This window comes from Mustela nigripes, chromosome 15, assembly GCF_022355385.1.
Source record: "Mustela nigripes isolate SB6536 chromosome 15, MUSNIG.SB6536, whole genome shotgun sequence".
NCBI lineage: Eukaryota > Metazoa > Chordata > Mammalia > Carnivora > Mustelidae > Mustela > Mustela nigripes.
In genome coordinates, this window is record NC_081571.1 from 8,782,524 (window position 1) to 8,805,300 (window position 22,777).

At 40.9% G+C, this 22,777-nt stretch overlaps 1 protein-coding gene across 5 annotated transcripts in view; it reads right to left on the reverse strand.

The window, feature by feature from the left end:
- Positions 1-8,403: 8,403 nt before the first annotated feature.
- RNF6 (ring finger protein 6) overlaps positions 8,404-22,777 on the reverse strand; it is a 40,797-nt gene continuing 26,423 nt past the window's right edge. Inside the window, exons 6-8 of one of the 5 annotated variants that reach the window (XR_009399938.1) lie at positions 13,788-13,907; positions 10,657-10,773; positions 8,404-10,274 (exon numbers count right to left, since the gene is read on the reverse strand). Coding sequence is in view for 1 of the 5 variants with exons in the window: in XM_059377561.1 (XP_059233544.1) it covers positions 10,260-10,274 (15 nt within the window). In the remaining 4 variants the exon portion in view is untranslated. Of the gene's footprint in view, positions 10,275-10,656; positions 10,818-13,787; positions 13,908-22,777 lie in introns of all 5 variants that reach the window. The other 4 variants (XR_009399939.1, XR_009399936.1, XR_009399937.1 and 1 more) reach the window with 4 other exon arrangements.

Here is a 22,777-nt window from a genome sequence, read left to right on the forward strand (position 1 = left end):
GTTCATAGAAGCTGTGTACAAGTTCATAAAAGCAAGAAGAATTGGGAATAACCTAGGTAAGTATGAGTAGAGGAAAAGATGAGCTATGGTATGTGACTGCACCAATCAGAAGGATGTCATATAAAAAAATAAAAATAAAAATAAAAAAGAAGGATGTCATATAAAATAACATGACTAGATCCTGAAGACCTAGCATTTCATGAGAGTTGGCAGAATGAGATTTATAGTACAATATCCTTTATGTAAAATTTTAAAACTTATACAAAGTAAATATTATTGTAGAGTTTTCCAAGGAAATATATTCAAAATAGAGAAGATGGCTGGTGGGGGAGGGGACAAACATTAACTATATGAGCGAGTGAGGAATGTGGAAATGCAGACAGGAGATGAAAAAAAAACTGCTCATGAGAGAGAGACATCCAAAGATGGATTACTCTGTAAGGCTGTCTGTCACAAGTAGACAAGAGAATTTTTGCGGTCCTTCTTAAAAAAAAAAAAAAAAAAAGTGATTCATTTTTCGTCCTTCTCTTCCTGTTTCTCACCATTCCCAGGTAAATTCCACACATGTGCATATACACTTTTAACTTCTTCTTACCACCATATTTAAATTATTAGAATATCAGTTGGCGGGGTGCCTGGGTGGCTCAGTCAATTAAGCATTTGGCTTCAGCTCAGGTCATGATTTCAGAATCCTGGGATTGAGCCCCATATTGGGCTCCCTGCTCAGCAAGGACTCTGCTTCTCCCTCTCCCTCTGCCTGCTGCTCTGCCTGCTTTTGTTCTCTCTCTTTTGGTCAAGTAAATAAATAAGAATATATGAGCTGGGGAAGTGATGTCTGTGCTTCATGTGTCATGAAACAGCTTCTGATTCACTATTATCATCTCAAATGTAGAAGGTTCGCTTCCCTGGATGAATCTGAAAAGGGAACATCTCACGAGTTGATAGTACTTGAAAATCAACACTTGGAACAGAGTTAGCCGCCCTCCCCTAACCCTGTATTTTTAAAACGGAACATCGCTTGTAGCAAAGATGTTAACTGGATGAAATGTAACATAAGCCCAACTGGCAGAAAGCAGCTCCTTGAATACACTGGGGAAGAAGAGGTACATCTGCTCAACCTGATTTGCTTCTCCCTACCACACCCAGCTTGGAGCCCCTTATCAGCTCTCGATAGGGCGCTATGACCATGTGATAGGTCACAGTTTAGGGAAACTATGGAGCAGGGCCCACTTCTAGACTGTCCACCAGGAGATTTAATTGTGCCCCTTCTCCTATTAGTTTGAGAGAATGCCCTAACAAAGTGCCACAGACTACATGACTACATGATATAGATATAAATCTATTTTCTCACATTTCTGGAGACTAGAAGATCAAGGTGCTGGCAGGTTAGGCTTCTTCCAAGACTCCTCTCCTTGCCTTGCAGATGACCATCTTCTTGCTGTGTTCTCATGTGATCTTTCCTCTGTAGACACACATTCCTGGAGGCTCTCTGTGGATTCTAATCTCTTCTTATAAAGATACCAGTCATATCAGATTAAGGCTCACTCTAAAGGGCTCATTTTAACTTAATTTCCTCTTTAAAGGAAAAAATATGACTTTTTGGAAACAAAAACAGACAGAAACACACCAAGAGGAGTGCCACATGATGATAGACAAAGAGAATGGAGTGATGGGTCTATCATCAAGAGAACACCAAGAATTGATAGCCACCGCCAAAAACTAGGAAAAGGCAAGAGAGGATTCTCCTCAAAACCTCAGAGGGAGCATGGCTCTATGGATACCTTGATCTCAGACTTGTATCCTCCAGAATTGTGAAAATACACTTCTGTTGTTTTAAGTCACCTGGTTTGTTGGGCTCTAAGAAGCTGACACAAACTTCTGGATACAGCAGCTCTAAGGAACTGATACAAAGACAAACCTCCTGGAAGCACTATCTACACCAGCGGACTCTGCTTTATCAACTCTCATTAACCATTCAGCTTGATGAAATCTGGGTACTACCACTCCCCAGAAACTGCTCACAAACATCACTTCTTGTCAATGTCCTGCTTGTCAACTGCTCCAACAGACTCTTCTTAGATCCCTATGTCACTTCCTGGGAGCATCTTCTTTCTCTGTCCACCTCCAAAACATCAGTGGGCAGCAGAACTCTGTCCTGGTTCCCTTCTTTTCTTGTTTGAACCGCTCTCAGTGTGAGAGTCCATCCATTCTAACATCCAGGTGATAATCATAACCATGAGAGAGGCCCAAATTCAAATCACCCCAAACCTATTCCACCTTACATTTCCTGTAAGTTGAGAAATAGTTTAACAATCTATCGTGCTGCCAGAAAACAAACTAAAACCCTTCAGCTTATTCACTCTCCACATTCAACTGTGAATTTCCTCTTAAATACCTTCTCCATCCACCACCATTGCCAAAAGTCTACAATGACCCACTAGTTTCTCACCTGCACTGTCACATGATCCTCCTCCTTAGTTATGTCCTACCCCATGTGCTTATTTCTTTCCAAAATACAAGTATGATGATGTCACTCTCCACTTAAGAACATGATTGCCCTCAAAATGGAGCCCAAGCTCCTTAACAAGAGTGTTCTATAACCTGACCCCTGGTTACTTAGTCTTTCTTGCTCCTCACCCTCTCTTTTCCAATTAGATTGAACGTTGAACAACTTTTGGGTCCCTATACTCAAGTCACTTCCTTGCCTATAAACTCTGGCATGTGATACCTCACTAGACTGTAATTCCCACAAGGACAAGAACCAAGTCTAATTCAACATTCTATCTCCAGTGCCAGGCAGTGTGCCCGAAAATCTGCAGGTATTCAACACTTGTTAAATACAGGAATGGGCATACCTTTGTCTGTAGGTGTCCTGCCTCAGAGACTTCTCAGAAGTTGAAGCAGTGGAAGGCCACTGGCCTGTTTGAGCTCTGCCCAGAAATATAGGAGAATGGTTGCTGTTCCCTCTGCTCCCCATGCCTCTGCTCCACACCCCTGCTAAGGGAAAACCTTTACCAGTGGCAGAAAGCAGGTTCCCACCCTTCAAAACAAGTAGTTCTAGAAAACATCTAGAACATTCCCAGAGGAACTGAGCTCCCACTGGCCACAGGAGTGATTTTCAGACCACATTGTTATATTGGCTCTTCCTCACTCCCTCATGGTCACAATATCCTGCCCCTCACTCAGGCTTTTGGAATTATTACCCAATGGTTTTAGCAGTTGGATCTGTAATACTTTGGGGGGGGAAATAATCCACATTCAGAGCTCTGTTAAGATTTGTGGCTTAAAATAAATTCAAATGCTCAGAAAATTTAAAATGCATTATGTGTAACTTGCATTAAATGATGAATTAAGTAAGAAATTATAGCATATTTAGGATAATCACAGGGAATGAGGCTTCTTTGGTTTCCAGACCTGTGGGCTGCAGTTATAGCAATCTTCAGGTCATGAGAGTTCACCACGATAAGTAGTAAGAAGAGAAGTTTTCACTGATAGAGTGGGATTTGAGCTTGGTTTCCCAAAATAAATACATTATCAAAGTCTTGACCCCCAGAAATCCTCATTGGTTTACTGGAGCTACTCAGAGTAAGGACATCCAACACTGAGTCTAGGAGGAACAGATTCTAGAGTTTGTGTGAGTATTTGATACTATGAAATTAAAGTCATAATGACATCAATAAAGACTAATTTATAATGCATAATGATGTACCTTTCCACTGTCTCTACATGTATGAACTACTCAATGGTGATTAACAGTATATACTTGGGAAAAAAACACATCTTTGTGTCCGAATCCCAGCTCAGCCACTGATTTTGCAACTTTGGGAAAGTTTTCTTAATTTTATCTGAAACTCAATTTCTTCATCTGTATAATGAAGATAAGCTATTGCTATGGGTTGTCACAAAGATGAAATAAGATTATACATATATATATATAGAGAGAGCACTTAGTCCAATTTCTAATACATGTGTTTTTAAATAATATGTATTGTTATTGTGTCTCGTGCCCTTTCAGCTCTCAGGAAAGGTTAAGTAAATGGCCTAAAGAAGAGCTAGAACTAGTGCCTGGGCTCCTGAATCAATCTTGACTTCATGGGTTTGTTTATAGGTTATGATTTATAAACCCAGTACAACAGAAATTTGCTCACAATGCTAATATAAACAGCCAAGGGGTTTTCTTTTTTTTTTTTTTCCTTTTTGTTTCTTTTCACTTGGCTCACCTTATTACCACACACCGACTGTGAGGCTTATCCAATTCTCACAGTGCGTGGAGAGGCAGGGTCAACAATTAACTTTAACATTCTGAAGCCAAAATGGACATGGACAGGCTAATGTTGACCTTGTAGCCTTGACAGGGACATTATGGTTTATATTGCTATCCCTGCCAACCAACACCAAGCAAAAAATACCTGGAGAAGTGGGCTGAAGCCATGCTACTCAAGGTCACCAAGTCATTCTCAATATCATCAACCACAGTCAAGATATTCTGTGGAAGAAAAATAGGGCAAAGCTAGTATCAATGAATTCCATGTTCTGTGGACTTGGAGATCTAGTAGTTCTCTGAATTAATAATGAGCATTAGTTTCCTGTGGCTACAGTAACAAATTATAATGAACTTGCTGACTTAAAACACCAGAAATGTATTCTACCACAGCTCTCTAGGCCAGAAATCCAAAATTAGTCCTAGTGAACCAAAAATCAAGGTGTTGATTCATGGGGCACCTGGGTTGCTCAGTCAGTTAAGCAGCTGAATCTTGATTTTGGCTCAGGTCATGATCCCAGGGTCCTGGAATCCAGCCCCACCTCACCATGCGCGCTGCATTCAGAGGGAGCTTTGCGTTCAGTGCGGAGTATGCTTATGATTCTCTCCCTCCCTCTTCCCCATCTCCCTGCCCCACTAGTACGCCCTCACTCTCTAAAATAAATGCATAAATCTTTAAAAGAGAAAAAAAATCAAGGTACCGACAAAACACCTTGCTCTCTCTGGAGGCTCAAAGGAAGAATCCAGTCTTCATCTCATCCAGCTTCTGATGGCTGCCAACATTCATTGGCTTGTGGCCGTAAAACTCCAATTCTCCCCCTTCATCTTCCCATGACCATCTTCTCTTTTTCCTGTGTAATCTCTCTTTGCTTCTCTCTATTTAAGGACAACTGTAATAGCACCGATTCAGCTAATCCAAGATAACCTCTCCATCTGGAGATCCTTATTCAATTACAGCTGCAAACTCTTTTCCAAATGAGGTATCATTCACAGGTTGCAGGCATTAGGAAGTGGAAATCTTAGGGGTGGGTGCATTTTCAGCCTACCACAATGGGCTCATACTTCCTAAAACATAATATCCAGGTACTCCATCAGGCTTGTTTCTAAGATATAAAATGGGCCCCTCTATTCACAAATATATATTCTTTACCATGATTTAACAGGAAATGCCTGAAAATCCAACCATGATCCCTAAAAGAGTCTAATGTCTGCTCCCATGGTTCTTCACGCAACAATGCTGGCTGTCTGGTGAGTTGCCTTCTGCCCGACAATCTAACACTTCCCTGAAGAGTCTTCTCATATATATACACCTTTGAATACCTTCCTTTCCACTAGCACAGTAATTCGTGAAAATAATACATTATAAGGAATATACAGCCTTAAGAAGAAACGTTTTTGAAATGTGTAGGTTAAAAGAACAGAGCAAATCCAGTAAGTGGTAAATTTCCCAAATCTGGGAAAGCTGTCCCCAACACAGCCTCCCAGAAGCCGACCCTCCAAAAAGGGAGATAAAGCGCCAACAACTCGAGCTGCCACAAGAATGCAGGGGTTGCTTTTCCCAGTTGCAGGTGATGTAGAAAGACATCCCCCTGGCTTCTCGCTCTTCATCCAGCCCTCGCCACGCCCGCCTTGAAGGGAGTGCTGTCACCAGGTCCCGCTTACAGCTGAAGCGCGTCCCGATGGTCAAGTCTCTAGCCAGTCACAGGGCTTGAAGTGGTCCGGCCAACTCGGCTCTGTCCGCAGAGCGCCCAGCCACTACCTCGCGCGTTCGCGTTTGTCTGCGGAGCGCTCGCAGTTGGCCCCGGTGAGCTAGCTCGGATACAGAGCTGGAGAGCCGCTAGCCGCGGGCCGTCGCGGGCTACCCGGCCCCCGCAGCCTGGCTTCACACCGCCCGCAGACTCCGGGACCGCGCCCAGGGCGCGGCCCCTTTCCCCCATCCCCCGCCCCAGCCGTGCTCAGGACCGCGCCCACGCGCGCCGCCGACGCACCCGCAGCTCCGCACATTCTGATCCTTGAGTACACGGAGGCACGCACGCGCACAGCCGTCAGTGCGGACCCCGACCTGGCAAAGCCTGGGACTTGGGCCTCCTCGGCCGCCGTCGCCCGCTCTGCGTGCAGCCAGCGGAGCCACAGTAGTCCGGCCACCGTAGGCTCCTGTGGCCCTAGCAACGTGGGAGATCCCAGCCTTCGGACTGGAAAGCTGGGAGGAGACAATAGGCCGGCGCAAGCGCTGAAAACTTAAGCCGGCTCAAGAATGGGGAATGTTTGATGGTCAGACTCAGACGGGGCCAGTAGCCTTGGGGATGGCGGAGTATGAGAATTCTTAAGGTTTTCTGGTGTAGTCGGTAAGAATGGTGGCCCGCGAACTCTGGTGACCAAGAAATGTCATGCGTCTTGATTTTCTGGGTCTCAGTCAATTTCTGACTCCTCTGAACCACGTCCATCCACCCTTCCCTGCTCCCATCGGATGTGCTTGTTGAATAAAAATTACCCAAGCCCTTGTTGGAATCTCCTTAGCAGGGATTAGGCCAAATTTTGACTTGCTGGGTAAATTCATGGTTAGCAATTTACCCAGGGTCACATTGCCAGTAAGTGATAGCATTCACACCCAGTTAGCTTAGACTCCAGAGGCTGTTCTCTTAACCAAGATGCTAAATCTCTTTATGAAATGTTTAGCCTCAGCTGTATTAGAAACCAGTTTGGGTCATAGTGCTCTGAACCATGAAGCGCACTAGACTAGGAGTCAAAAAATAGGACTAGCAGTCAGAAGATGACCTATAATAAGACTCTACAGTTCTCTCCTCTTCAGTGTCCTCTGGATGAAATGGGGTTAATGTCCGAGGTCTAGGAATTCTAGGTAGTGTAACTGGTCATTTGAAGGCCACATCCAGCCCATCATAATGGTATCTCCTGGCTAACAGATTTTTAAGCCCAGCTGCAGCAGCTAGCTCCTAGGTGAAGTAGCCTCATCATCGCTGATGCAAAATTAGATTCTTTACCACTAAACTGGTTGGTGCATGAGGACAGATGAGACATTCTGAGGGTGCAAAGGAGGCAATTATAACTAGCTGCCCCCTATACGCACTCCCTCTCCACCTCCCTTCAAACAGACACAAGAATCTAACTGAATTCCACATGGGGAAGGGAGGCGGACTTGAGACAGTGACTCTGTGGTCAAAATGCCACTTACCAGTTTCAGAGAAATCCCTCACATTACATATGGCTGAATAGCTCGTGGAATTATCCACAGTCCATATCAATTTACATTTTACTTTCCAAAACAAGTGTAATGCCCCCCCCCCAAAAAGAGCAGCAACATCTAGGTACTTCTTAAGGCACACGTGCTGACTTCCTTGAAGCCAGAGGCCAGTGACACATGAAGGCACAGATCAGAGGGAGTTTCAGGTGAAACTCCAACCTTAGTTGGCTAGTCAGAACAGGTTCCTGGAGAGGGTTCTCCTTGTGTGAAAACTGATTTGCAGGCTCAAAGGCTTGTGCTCCCCTGAGGCAAAAGGGAGTTTTCTTAAATTTAAGAAATAATCAAAATGGTTTCTATTATAACAGACTTTTTTATGGAAATAGGCAGCCTTGCTCAAACACTCAAAATCAAATGGCAGGCTCATTTGATCATAAGATCAATGGCTGTGTTATATGTGAAATTTTATATCCATTCCAAATAGGAAATAGAAATTTTAAAATTGCTTCATTTTGAACATTTTCACCTAAAACCCAAAGCATTCCAAAGGGAAATTGCACTTAAAGGCTATTGGAATGAATGAATGAATGAATGAATGAACGCCGTTTGCTCCATTCTTACAGAAACCCTACCTTTTCACTTCTGAGACCCTTTATAGACTCCAGGAAGTGAGACTTCATCTAGCTTACCCACAGAAGTCTTGGGTAATGGAACTTTAGACTGAGCTCTAGACCAATCACATTGACCCATTCTGATCTTTAAACTTGTGAGAGATAGGGATTTCACAATCTACTCAATAAACAACCTCCATGCTTAAAAACCCTCAACTTTGGAGTTGTTTTCCTGGCTCTAATCCAGGCCTTCCTCCCAACAATTCAGCATTATAGAACCCTAGATCTGGAAAACAACCTTACAGGTGGTTGTATTCGTTTTCCAACAAACTTGATGGATTAAAACACAAATTTATTATTTTATAGTTCTGTACATTAGAGTTCCAACAGAAGTCAAAAACTCAACACAAGTCATAAAAATAGTGCTAACAGGGCTGTGTTCCTTTCTGGAGGCTGTGTGTGGGGCAGGGGACTCTTTTCTTGCCTTTTCTATCTTTTAAAGGCTAACCATATTCCTTGGGTTGTGGCCCCCTTCCTCTTTCTTCATAGCCAGCAATATTGCACCTCTCTGTTCTTCACATTATCCTTTGACTGCAACATCAGCCAGGAAATGTCTGATTTTAAGGACACATAATTAGATTCTCCCCCTCACCCCAATAGTCCAGAATAATCTCCCCATGTTAAGGTCCATCACATGTATAAAATGCCTTCTACCATGTAAAATAACACTCAAAGGTTCTAGAGATTAGGATGTAGACATCATTGGGAGCATCATCATTCTGTGTATCACAGGCATCTCTTCCAACTCCTCTCTAGAAAAAGGAATTCCCTTTCAGATGCTCCTCAAATCTGAGTACTTCTACAGATGGGGAGTTTATTACTTCACAAGGCCATAAAACGGTAATGCTGACCAACTCTAAATGTCACAGAATTCTTACATTCAGTCCCAGTAGCTCCCATGCATAGGTCCTTGTCTTTTTTTTTTTTTTAAGATTTTATTTATTTATTTGACAGGCAGAGATCACAAGTAGGCAGAGAGGCAGGCAGAGAGAGAATGGGGGAAGCAGGCTCTCCACTGAGCAGGAAGCCCGATGCGGGGCTTGATCCCAGAACACTGAGATCATGACCTGAGCCGAAGGCAGAGGCTTAACCCTCTGAGCCACGCAGGCGCCCCACATAGGTCCTTGTCTTAAGAAGCACAGGAGAAAACCTAAACTGGTATCCCCTCCTACATATCCCCCACATGAAGGTCTTGATAAATTTGAAGACAGCCAGAAAATTTCCCTTTTATTCATTAGTTGAACAAATTGAACACCTATTGTATGTGGATGCTATATTCTGGGCTTCAGAGATACAGTGATTAATCAGCCAAAGTCCCCAATCTCTTCTTCTAGTGAAGGAAGCAGGTGAATAATCCAATAGACAGAAAGCCTTAGCATCATCTTGAATACTACCAAATCAGAGGGACCAAAATAATTTTTGAAAGAATTTTATATATGTTTTAAAAATCTCCTGTTGGGCCACCTGGGTGGCTCAGTTGGTTAAGTGTCTGACTCTTGATTTCAGCTCAGGTTATGATCTCTAGGGTCATGAGCTGAGCCCCACATCAGGCTCTGTACTGGGCATGGAGTCTCCATAAGATTTTTTTTCTCTCTCTCTCTCCCTCTGTCCCTTCCCTCCCCCCACAAAAAAAAAAAAAAAAAAAAAAAAAAATTCCTGTCTGGCAATTATGGAGGGGGTGGGTAGAACTGGTTAGACCTTTGTACATATATTTTATATTTTATATTTTAGTATTGTTTGCATTTTGAATAATAGAAGAATACCAAAACCTTTTCAGAGCCATGGTTCTCTGAAGATCTTACTCTAGCCTTGAGGGAGAAACAATTATTAATGAGGCAGATCGGTTTCTATTAGATTAAGCAAAGATGGCTTCCTGGAAAAAGTAGAGCCTTCCACGATGACCATCCAAGATTTCAGTAAGCCAGGACTAGCGGGTAGACATTCCATAGACTTGAACTGACACCATAGCAGCCAGATGAGAGGGGGGATCAGGGCAGATAAGCCTCCTAGTTTGGGCATATGGCTGAAGACAGGGCATTTCCTCTAGTTGTTTTAGAAGTCTTCGCAAAGGCACAGAGAAGGCTAGGAATTCAGTGGCAATGGGATAGCATAGTTCTGGCATCTCCCCGTACTATCTGTAAAGATCCTGTAAAGCAAGAAATAACCAAAAGTCAGATGTGGAGGATGAGCAAGGCACTTAGAAGTTGGACTCCCTAGTCCGAGCATATTTTTTCACATGATTGGCAGCACATCAGAATAGGGAGGTCTGACCCTGTAGTGCTCAAAAGGAAGGTAACATGAGCCCACCAATGCGCTCTTCAGAAATAACGTGCAGGCGTTTGCAGCACAAGAGCCACTTCTTACAGTGTCCCTCTCTATAAGCTTACAAAATCCAGGCCTAAGCACCTTGGCTTGCTGTGGTTTTTACCCGAGTCACTCAAAACGCCAGGCTGTGACAATCTGTAAAGCAAAAGCTAGAGGATGCTCCAATGGGTGAAGTCATCGAGGCATTTTTCTTATTCATTTACCTTAAATCTTACCCTTTTCTCTTCATCTAAATGCAGCCTCTCCACATGCGTTCTCAGAGCTGATAAGAGGGATGTGTCATTCCCACTCATAGTCTCCGCTGCTGTTTCTAGATGTCACTGAAATAATGTAAATAAACCTAACCAGTTTTCATTCAAATGTCCTGACATAGAAAATGAAAAAAAAAAATCTGTTTATTTTCAATTCAGCTTTCCCAGAGGCTCTGCTGTTGACACAATAATATTAAAAGTTCACTGGACTGAGTTATCTGATGATACAGCTTTGTCATTGTTGGGGAAGTGATGCATTCTGTAATCAACATTTGAGGTCTCTCCTTTGATTTCACTTTCTTATTAGAAGGCTTTTTTGCCAAATGATTAAATTCGTGTATTTATTTTGGCATGTCTTCCTGTTAGACTCAGAAGAATTCTGACATTTTTGGCTACAGACTGATGTCAGTCATGGTTCTGAAGACCTTAATGACTGCTGGAAATGTTTCTGGCTTTGTTTTTGTTGGGACCAAATTTGTATCCAGTGATGATAACCTCATTCTTAGAGTTTCTTAGTTTTAAAATGTGTTGGGTCCCTAAGGGGGTATGCTCACTTGAAACTACAAATTCTGCTATAAGTGGGCAGGGTCTAAAATAAGAACAAAATGGTGGTACAGTGTTGGCTCCCTTACGAAGTGTCTGAGTAGATAGTGGTATGACACTAGCATCTTATTCTTTTTTGGTTCTCTACAAGGTTCTGGAAAACTCTGGTCACTCCCTACTGTTACTACCTGTATCACCCCAGGGAACTTGGGCACATCTAGTAGCAAAGATCAATGGTTCCCTTTCCTGTGAGGCAAAGTGTAATTTTGCTGGGGCAGTCAACCATGACTCAGTTTCTTCCCTTATTTGTACAGAGGTTTAGCTGTTAAAAGATATAACGTGATTGAGACAATTTGAGTGAACCAAGCTAAGCTCACTTAATTTCTATAATTACCATGGAAAATATTCCAAACCTTCAAGTCTACTCTTAAACAGGAAATTGTTTCTCAGGGGAAGTTCCAGGGTTGACAGATCTAAGATGTGACCTCTACAGTATCGGATCTTTACTGACAATTGTAGCTTTAGACAGTAGATGGGAGCTGAGAGGGCTTGTTCATAGGCACATGTGAGACACTCTGAGGAGTCTCAGAGGAAGACTTTGAGAGGAGCTGGAGATCATGCGCTAGCTGGTGAAAGCTTGGGCTGTACAAAATGGCCTACTACTGTCAATTTTATCTGATTTGTCATTGTTCATCAATCACTTCTCTAATCCAAAAGATGTCATGGCTGGTGGATTTGTGGGTTCTTCTTTATCATCACCATCACCATCACCATCATCACCAGTGTTTTGGTTCATTATTCATTTAGCATGAAAGAGAAAAATCCAGAAATCCAAAGGGGGACTGAGTCATAGGAAATATCAGAGAACTAGAGTGAAAATCTACAAATTCTTTTTGAGAATACAGACTCATTATCCAGCTCCAGTGTTCATGTGGCCAAGCCTCATTAAAGGATGCCATAAAACTAGAATATTAAAAAACTGGTAGAGAAATAGATAATGTTCTATGGAACATTACGCTCTATTTAGACTATTTCAGTTCAGGGGGAAGTGGTGGTGTGTGGGATAGATTATTAAATACAAGATGTTGGAATAATTGGCCCTGTTTGGGGGGGGTGATTAAGGTACATTCTTCTCTCCAACATTCATAAAAATTAATTTCAGATGGATTAAATATGTAAATATGTTCACTTGCTAAACAAATATGTATTAATCCATTACCATGTTCAAGTTGCTGTAGATATAGCAGTAAACCAGACAAGAATCTTGGTTCTCAGGGTGCCTGGGTGGCTCAGTCAGTTGAGCACCCAACTCTTGGTTTTGGCTCAGGTCATGGTCTCAGGGTCATGGGACTGAGCCCTGCATGGGCTCTGCACTGGGCATGGAGTCTGCTTGACATTCTTTCCCTTTCCCTTTCTCTTTCCCTCTGCCCCTCCCTCACTCATATGTGCTCTTTCTTCCTAAAATAAAAAAAAATCTTTTTAAAAAAAGTAGAAGAATCCTGGTTTTCATGGAGGCTACATTCTAGTGCAGATTAAGACAGAAAGCATATTAGTAGGAATATGTGTTATGCAGAAAAACAAAGCAAGCAATGGGAATAGGGAATAGGAGTTTGCAATTTCAAATAGGATGTTTAGGAAAGGCAACGCTACAAAGATAATATTTGGGTAAAGACTTAAATAAGGTAGGAAGGGGGGCACCTGGGTGGCTCAGTGGGTTAAGCCTCTGCCTTCGGCTCAGGTCATGATCTCAGGGTCCTGGGATCGAGCCCCATATTGGGCTCTCTGCTCAGCAGTGAGCCTGCTTCCCCTTCTCTCTGCCTGCCTCTCTGCCTGCTTGTGATCTCTCTCTCTCTCTCTCTCTCTCTCTCTCTGTGAAATAAAAAAATAAATAAATAAGGTAGGAAGGTACTATGCAGTTATGGAGGAGGAAAATTTCAGGCAGAAGTAGTATTTAATACAAAGCCCTAAAATGGGAGTATACTTGTTTCGGAAATAGCAAGGAGTGGCTGATGTGCAGTGAGTGCAGGGGAGAATAATAGGAAATAAGGCCAGAGAGGTAGCCAGGGATAGTAGGCTGATGGCCATTATAAGAACCTTGGTTTTTTCAAGTCAGATGGGAAGTGGCATGATCAAATTTTAAATGGAATCTCTCTAGTTTTCATTTTGGAAATAGAGTCCATGAAGGCAAAATCAGGAGCAGGGAGACCTATTAGAAGGCTATTGCATTACTCCAGCTGAAAGAGAGTAATGGCTCAGACCAGAGTGATTGCAGTGAAGGTAGTGAGAAAGTGGTTGTTTCTGAATATGTGGAAGGCAGAGCCAGTAGGATTTGCTGATGGGTTGGATGTGCAGGCAAAGGAAAAAGAGGAGTACCCCGTCTCCTGGTAATCATTCCCTTTTGGAATCCCCTCCTCTTGAGGGTGGGCTGTACCCAACGGCCTGCTTCTAACCAACAGAAAATGACAAAGATGACAGGATGCTAATTTGCTGAGTAGATTACATAATACTGTGACTTCTGTCTTATTAGCAGACTCTGTTACCTTCTTAGCTCGCATGTTTTGATGAACTAAGCCGCCATGTTGGAGAGGCCCATGTGGCAAGGGACTGAGTGTGGCCTCTGGCCAATTACCAGCTGGTAATGGAGTCCCTCAGTCCAACAGCTATAAAGAGAAATATTGTCAGATTTTATTTTATAATAATTAAACATTTCTTAACAAAAAATTAATAAACAAAGTTTGTAAAAATTGAACTAAGAATAAGAATTTTTAACACATATAATCAACAAAATAGTAAATGAGTAAGATATAGTTGCAATACTACATCTTTGTATTTTAATTTCATACTAAGGTAATAAAAAACTCATAACCTAATGAATATTAATTCAATGAATATATGTAAATGCACAACAATGTCAGCAGGCAATTCATGGGGAAAAATACGACTTATAATTACATTCAAAGATGCTCAGCCTCACTAATTTAAAAAAATGCTAATTCAAACAACAAAATACCATTTTTCCTTCCTATATCTCCATAAATTAGGTGCATGAACACCACACTTTATATATACTGCAATTTCTATAAACTGAAGATTTGTGGCAATCCTGCATCAAGTAAGTATGTGAGTATCATTTTTCCAACAGCATTTGCTCATTTTGTGTCTGTGTCACTTTTTTGTAATTCTTGCAATATTTCAAACTTCTTCATTATTATATATGTTATGGTAATCTATAATCATTGATTATGACTCACTGAAAGATAATGGTTAGCATTTTTTAGCAATAAAGTATTTTTCATTAAAGTATGCACATTGTTTTTTTTAGACATAATGCTATTACACACTTAATAGTCTACAGCATAGTGTAAACATAATTTTTATATGCACTGCAAAACCAAGGAATTTACTTGACTCATTGCAATATTATACTTATTGCAATATTAGCTCTATTGCAGTGATCTGGAAACGAACCCACAATATCTCCCTCTGAGTTACACCTATGCTAATATTGTTCCCATTTCATTGATAAGAAACTGAGGCTTCAAGAAGCTAAGTAACTTGTTCAAGGTCACACAGTAATTCAGTTGCAAAACCAGAATTTGAAACCAGTGTGTCTGTCTGCAGAGCTAATAGTCCTAACCATTGTACCATCATGGGATGATATGTAAGCCCCATCATGTCCCCTCTTATATATACACACACCCACACATACACACAGTCACGTACAGGACCATCTTTTGTAATTTCTCTAAAGACAACCTGATTTATTTGAACCTAATTTTCCTTGGACATGTTATATGAGTTATTCTTATCAGTCAAATCCTGATAAGATAAACCAAGGATCCTGTGGGGGGACATGCCAAGCAGATTAAGATATATGAGGAAGTGGTGATGCAACATGGGGGCTTAAGTGGGTAGGAGAAGAATAAATGAAACAAGATGGGATTGGGAGGGAGACAAACCATAAGTGACTCTTAATCTCACAAAACAAACTGAGGGTTGCTGGGGGGAGGGGGTTTGGGAGAAGAGGGTGGGATTATGGACATTGGGGAGGGTATGTGCTTTGGTGAGTGCTGTGAAGTGTGTAAACCTGGCGATTCACAGACCTGTACCCCTGGGGATAAAATATATGTTTATATATTTAAAAAAAAGAGATATATATAATAGAAGACCCAAAAGTAAAAGAGAATTAGAAAGAGTCATAAAAATATTTAAAGATATAATGACCAAAGTTTTCCAAAATTTGATTAAAGCTCACAGATCCCAAAAGTTCACTGAACATCAAATAAAATAAATTTAAATAAAACTACCCAGATACATTGTAGTCACACTGCTGAGAACCAAACATAAAGAAAATGTCTTGAAAGCAGCAAGAGAAAGAAGATATCACAAACGTACATTGTTTCTGATGAGAAACAATATAGGGCCAGAAGTCAAAGATACAAAATCAACAAAGTGTTGAAAGTGAAACTTTATCAATCCAGAATGTTGTGTCCAGAGAAGGAAACCTTCAGAGATAGGGGAGAAATAAAATATTTTCAATTAACTAAAAGTAATGGGAGTCCCAGTGTTACAGGACAAGAAGAAAAAAAAAAAAAAAAAGGCATACATATCAAAAAGGGGAAAAAATGTATTTGCATATGAAATGATTGGTACACAGAATATAAGAATCTTTTTTTTATTTTTTATTTTTTATAAACATATATTTTTATCCCCAGGGATACAGGTCTGTGAATCGCCAGGTTTACACACTTCACAGCACTCACCAAAGCACATACCCTCCCCAATGTCCATAACCCCACCCCCCTTCTCCCAACCCCCCTCCCCCCCAGCAACCCTCAGTTTGTTTTGTGAGATTAAGAGTCACTTATGGTTTGTCTCCCTCCCAATCCCATCTTGTTTCATTTATTCTTCTCCTACCCACTTAAGCCCCCATGTTGCATCACCACTTCCTCATATCAGGGAGATCATATGATAGTTGTCTTTCTCCACTTGACTTATTTCACTAAGCATGATACGCTCTAGTTCCATCCATGTTGTCACAAAGAACAAATAATCCAATCAAGAAATGGGCAGAGGACATGAACAGACATTTCTGCAAAGAAGACATCCAGATGGCCAACAGACACATGAAAAAGTGCTCCATATCACTCAGCATCAGGGAAATACAAATCAAAACCACAATGAGATATCACCTCACACCAGTCAGAATGGCTAAAGTTAACAAGTCAGGAAATGACAGATGCTGGCGAGGATGCGGAGAAAGGGGAACCCTCCTACACTGTTGGTGGGAATGCAAGCTGGTGCAACCACTCTGGAAAACAACATGTAGGTTCCTCAAAATGTTGAAAATAGAACTGCCCTATGACCCAGCAATTGCTCTACTGGGTATTTACCCTAAAGATAAAAACGTAGTGATCCAAAGGGGCATGTGCACCTGAATGTTTATAGCAGCAATGCCTACAATAGCCAAACTATGGAAAGAACCTAGATGTCCATCAACAGATGAATGGATAAAGAAGAGGTGGTATATATATACAATGGAATACTATGCAGCCATCAAAAGAATATAAGAATCTTTAAAAAGCTACTAGAATAAGGGAGTTTAGCAAAATCAGAGAATATAAACTCAAAATACAAAAACCAATTGCATTTCTATATGCTAGTAATGAAGAGCTAGAAATTAAAATTGTACAAAAATAGCATTTACAATGACTTCAGACAACCCAAAATACTTGGGCATAAATTTAACAAAATATACAAAATACACTAAAAAAAAATACAAATCATTGATGAAATTAAAGAAAACCTAAATAAATGGAGATATATACAATATTGATAGATTGAAAGATTCAATGTTTTTTAAGATGTTATTTCTCTCCCAATTGTATAGTCCCAATCTATAGACTCAATGCATTCCCAATCAAAATGCCAACATCCTTGGTGGAGAGGGACTTAAAAGTTTTTTATTTACACCCAACTTGGGTCTTGAACTCATGACCCCGAGATCAAGAATCAGATTCTCTTCTGACTGAGACAGCCAGGTGTCCCTCCCCACAGCCACAACCTTCTTTTACATAGATATTAACAAGCTGATTATAAAATCTATCTGACAACACAAAGGATCTAACATAGCCAAAAGAATAGAGTATGGTGTAAGAAAAGATATATAAAACAACACAACAGAACAGAGAACCTAGCAATAGACTCACACATACACATTTACTAATTCTCACCAAAGAGTTCAGTGGGAAGGAGAGTCTTTTCAGCATACGGAGTTGAAACAAGAGAGTATCCATATTCAAAAACAAACAAAAAAATTAATCTTGATTCTTACATCCCACGACCCAAAAAAATAAGCTCAAAATGGATCATAGATTTAAAATATAACAGCTAAAGAAGACTAAGAGAAGGTGGTGGGGGAGGAAGACATTACAAGAGAAGGAGGAGGGAAGAAATCTCTGTGATTTGGGATTAGGCAAAGATTCTTAGGTAAGACACAAACAGCATAAATGATAAAAGACAAACACTGATAATTCTCCTTCAAAGATGCGAGTAAGAAAATGAAAAAGCAAGTCAGACACTGGGAGGAAAAAACATCCATAATGTGTATATATTTATGTATAGTATGTATGTATATATATATATATATATATATATATTATAGATAACTACATAGATACACACATAGCATCTATGCATCTAGAATCTAGTATCACACACATAGATATGGATCACAAGTGACTGATACTCATAATACATAAGGAACTCTTACAACTAAACACTAACAAGATAAACCAATGGGGGGGATAGGAAACATATATAACTATATAAAGACAGGACTAAATAGAAGAGGTATAAAGAGCTGACAAGTACAGAAAAAAAAGATTGTCAACCTCATTAATCATCATGAAAATTCAAATTAAAACTACAATGAGATACCATTTCACAACCATACAATGGCTAAAATCTAAGAGCTAGACAACTTTACCTTTGAGTTAGTGTTTTCTAAGTGAAGTCCAATGAAACAATGGAAAATGCATGTGAGCAGAGGAAATGTTCATTATATGCCTGTTTGTCCCTTCCTGCCTCGTTTAGACATGGTGTTTGCAGTGTCCCATGAGCACAGAATTCTGGTGAATGCAATGCATGAGCATTCAACAAGAATCGAAGCAAATAAAAACTAATCATGTTGTTCCTCAGAAAATTAAAATAGGATTATCATATGATCTAACAATCCCATCTATGGGTATGTATCCCGAAAGAAATGAAAGCAGAGAATTTGTACACCCATATCCATGGAGGCATTATTTACAATACCTAAAATGTAGAAGAAATGCAAGTATCAATCAGTGGATGACTGGGTAAACAAAATGTGGCATGCGTGTACAATGGAATATTAGTCAGCCTTAAAAAAGGAAATTCTGACACATGGTACAACATGGATGAACCTCGAAGACATTATGCTAAGTGACATAATGAGTTGCAAAAGGGCTTTAAAATGCTGTAAAAAAAAATACTACATGATCCTACTCATCTGAAGTACTTAATGCAGCTAAATTCATAAAGACAGAGAGTAGAATGGTGGTTGCCAAGGGGCTGGGGCAAGGGGGAAATGAAGAGTTTGTGTTTAATGCTATAGAGTTTCCATTTTGCAAGATGAAAAGAGTTCTGTGGGTAACAATTGTGCAACAGTTTAAGTGTACTCATTGCCACTGAATGGACACTTAAAAATGCTTAAAGGTTCCATGTATTTTACACAGTTTTAAAAAACTAATTATGTTGCATGTCTGACTGAGAAATCTGGGACACTGATAGCCCTAAGACACAGAGTTGCCAGGTAAAATACAGTGTGTCCCATGCAGGATTTTGGATGTCCTTGTACCATAGAAATGATTTGTGGTTTCTCTGAGACCTAAATTTAATTGTTTATCTCGGGTTTTTATTTGCTAACATGGGCAATCCTACTCAAGAAGCCTTATTTGCCATTTGAACCAGAACTTCCTTTGAATGAAGAAAGGGGCAGTAGCATTCTAAGAAACATGAAACACCAAAGAATGTTTTTTCACTTGTGTTACCCCCTGTGTTAGCCAACTACTTACACTGGGAATGAAGACCTAGGACCTAAAAGGAACAAAAAAGATCAGACAGCTAGAGTTCCTGCTCCTTTCAGCTCTTTCTCAGTCATCACTAAGCCTAAGGTAGCCTTGCTACAAAGTGCATGTGTCAAGAAGAGAAATAGAGTTGACTTAGTTTCGTGCAGTGTTTCTACTGCTTTCCGAAGAGCTGATTAAATATATGCTCTGTAAACTCCAAACTGTGTAATTTCAGTGATTCCACATACAAGCTAAAAGCTATTGGATTTGTACCTAAAACTGGCTGTTTGGGATTCTTTCATGAGACCATCAGTCAGGTACAGACACAAGCGGAGACGAGGAGTAGCTCAAGACAAAACAAAGGTAATTACACTTACGGGTCCTAGAGACAGGAGGTGCACAAGGTGAAATCTGAGATGCCAGAGTGGTCAAGAGGCAGAAAACAAGAGTGGGGGTGGTTACATGTGCCAGCGGGGGGTGAGGCCAGAAGGGGTGCACTTAGACCAGGGTCTTTATTGGTGTTTCCTTGGAGAAGTCAAGACAGGGCAAGAGAACAACGTATGATAGACTAATCTGAATCATTTCTGGAGGCTTTGGACTACCGGGGTGGTCCCTAGTTACCTGAAAACGTGTCAAGATAAAGGTAAAGGAATATAGCCTACTGGGGTGCGATGGGCCAGGGAGAGGAGGTATAGCTCTGGATTGGACAGCTCATGTATCAACAGCATGCTAAGGCTGAATTCATTGCTATCTTTAAGAATTGGCTAGCCCAGAGGGAGGAGTCAAGGCGGTGGAGAAGTAGCAGGCTGAGACTACTTCAGCTAGCTGGAGATCAGCTAGATAACTTATCTAAAGATTGCAAACACCTACAAATCCAACAGCAGATCGAAGAGAAGAAGAACAGCAATTCTAGAAACAGAAAATCAACCACTTTCTGAAAGGTAGGACCAGCGAAGAAGTGAATCCAAGGCGACAGGAAGATAGATCCTGGGGGGAGGGGCCGGCTCCCAGCAAGCGACGGAGCAATGAAGCACAAAATCGGGACTTTTAAAAGTCTGTTCCACTGAGGGACACCGCTCCAGAGGCTAAACCAGGGTGAAGCCCACGCAGGGTTAGCATGGCCTCAGGTCCCACAGGGTCACAGAAGGATCGGGGGTGTCTGAGTGTCGCTTACAGGTATTAGAACAGGGAAGCCGGCTACAGAGACAGAGCTGAGAGGGAGCTCCCAGCTCAGAGTTACCTTGAACCGGTCGCAGGCTCGGTGAGCTCAGAGCGCAGCCGGGGGCCACGGAGACAGGAGTAATTGGGCGCTGTTCTCTGAGGGCACACTGAGGAGTGGGGCCCCGGGCTCTCGGCTTCTCTGGGCCGCCATTTGTATTCCCATCCTCCGGAACTCTACGGAAAGCGCTCAGGGAACAAAAGCTCCAGAAAGCAAACCCGAGCAGCTTACTCAGCCCGGTCCCTGGTAAGGGCGGTGCAATTCCGCCTGGGGCAAAGACACTTGAGAATCACTATAACAGGCCCCTCCCCCAGAAGATCAATAGAAATCCAGCCAGGACCAAGTTCACCTACCAAGGAGTGCAGTTTCAATACCAAGGAGAGCAGCGGAATTCCAGAGGAGGAGAAAGCAAAGCACGGAACTCATGGCTTTCTCCCTGTGATTCTTTAGTCTTGTAGTTAATTTAATTTCTTTTTCTTTTTCAATTTTTTTCTCTTCTTCTGCTTAATTTTTTTAACTTTTACCCTTTTCTTTTTTAACGTTTTTAACTAGTTTATCTAATATATATATTTTTCTTTTTTATAATTTTTCTTTATTCATTTTCTTTTTTTTTAATTGCTTCTTTTCTTTTATTTTTTTTTTCTGAACCTCTTTTTATCCGTTTTCTCCCCCCAACCCCCCACGATTTGGGGTCTCTTCTGATTTGGTTAAAGCATATTTTCCTGGGGTTGTTGCCACCCTTTTGGTATTTTACTTGCTCCTTCATATACTCTTATCTGGACAAAATGACAAGACTGAAAAATTCAACACAAAAAAAAGAACAAGAGGCAGTACTGAAAGCTAGGGACCTAATCAATACAAACATTGGTAATATATCAGATCCAGAGTTCAGAATGACAATACTCAATGTTCTAGCCGGGCTCACAAAAGGCATGGAAGATATTAGAGAAGCCCTTTTGGGAGATATAAAAGCCCTTTCTGGAGAAATAAAAGAACTAAAATCTAACCAAGTTGAAGTAAAAAAAGCTATTAATGAGGTGCAATCAAAAATGGAGGCTCTCACTGCTAGGATAAATGAGGCAGAAGAAAGAATTAGCCATACAGAAGACAAAATGACAGAGAATAAAGAAGCTGAGCAAAAGAGGGACAAACAGCTACTGGACCACTAAGGGAGAATTCGAGAGATAAGTGACACCATAAGACGAAACAACATTAGAATAATTGGGATCCCAGAAGAAGAAAGAGACAGGGGAGCAGAAGGTATACTGGAGAGAATTATTGGAGAGAATATCCTCAATATGGCAAAGGGAACAAGCATCAAAATCCAGGAGGCACAGAGAACCCCCATGAAAATCAACAAGATTAGGTCCACACCCCATCACCTAATAGTAAAATTTACAAGTCTTAGTGATAAAGAGAAAATCCTGAAAGCAGCCCAGGAAAAGAAGTCTGTAACATTCAATGGTAAAAATATTAGATTGGCAGCAGACTTATCCACAGAGACCAGGCAGGCCAGAAAGAGCTGGAATGATATATTCAGAGCACTAAATGAGAAAAACATGCAGCCAATAATACTATATACAGTTAGGCTATCATTGAAAATAGAAGGAGAGATAAAAAGCTTCCAAGACAAACAAAAACGGAAAGAATTTGCAAACACCAAACCAGCTCTACAGGAAATATTGAAAAGGGTCCTCTAAGCAAAGAGAGAGCCTAAAAGTACTAGATCAGAAAGGAACAGGACAATATACAGTAACAGCCACCCTACAGGCAATACAATGGCACTAAATTCATATCTCTCAATAGTTACCCTGAATGTTAATGGGCTAAATGCCCCAATCAAAAGACACAGGGTATCAGAAAGGATAAAAAAACAAAACCCATCTATATGCTGCCTACCAAAAACTCATTTTAAACCCGAAGACACCTCCAGATTTAAAGTGAGGGGGTGGAAAAGAAGTTACCATGCTAATGGACATCAGAAGAAAGCAGGAGTAGCAATCCTTCTATCAGATCAATTAGATTTTAAGCCAAAAACTATAATAAGAGATGGAGAAGGACACTATATCATACTCAAAGGATCTGTCCAACAAGATCTAACAATTTTAAATATCTATGCCCCCAACATGGAAGCAGCCAACTATATAAACCAATTAATAACAAAATCAAAGAAACACATCAACAATAATACAATAATAGTAGGGGACTTTAACACCCC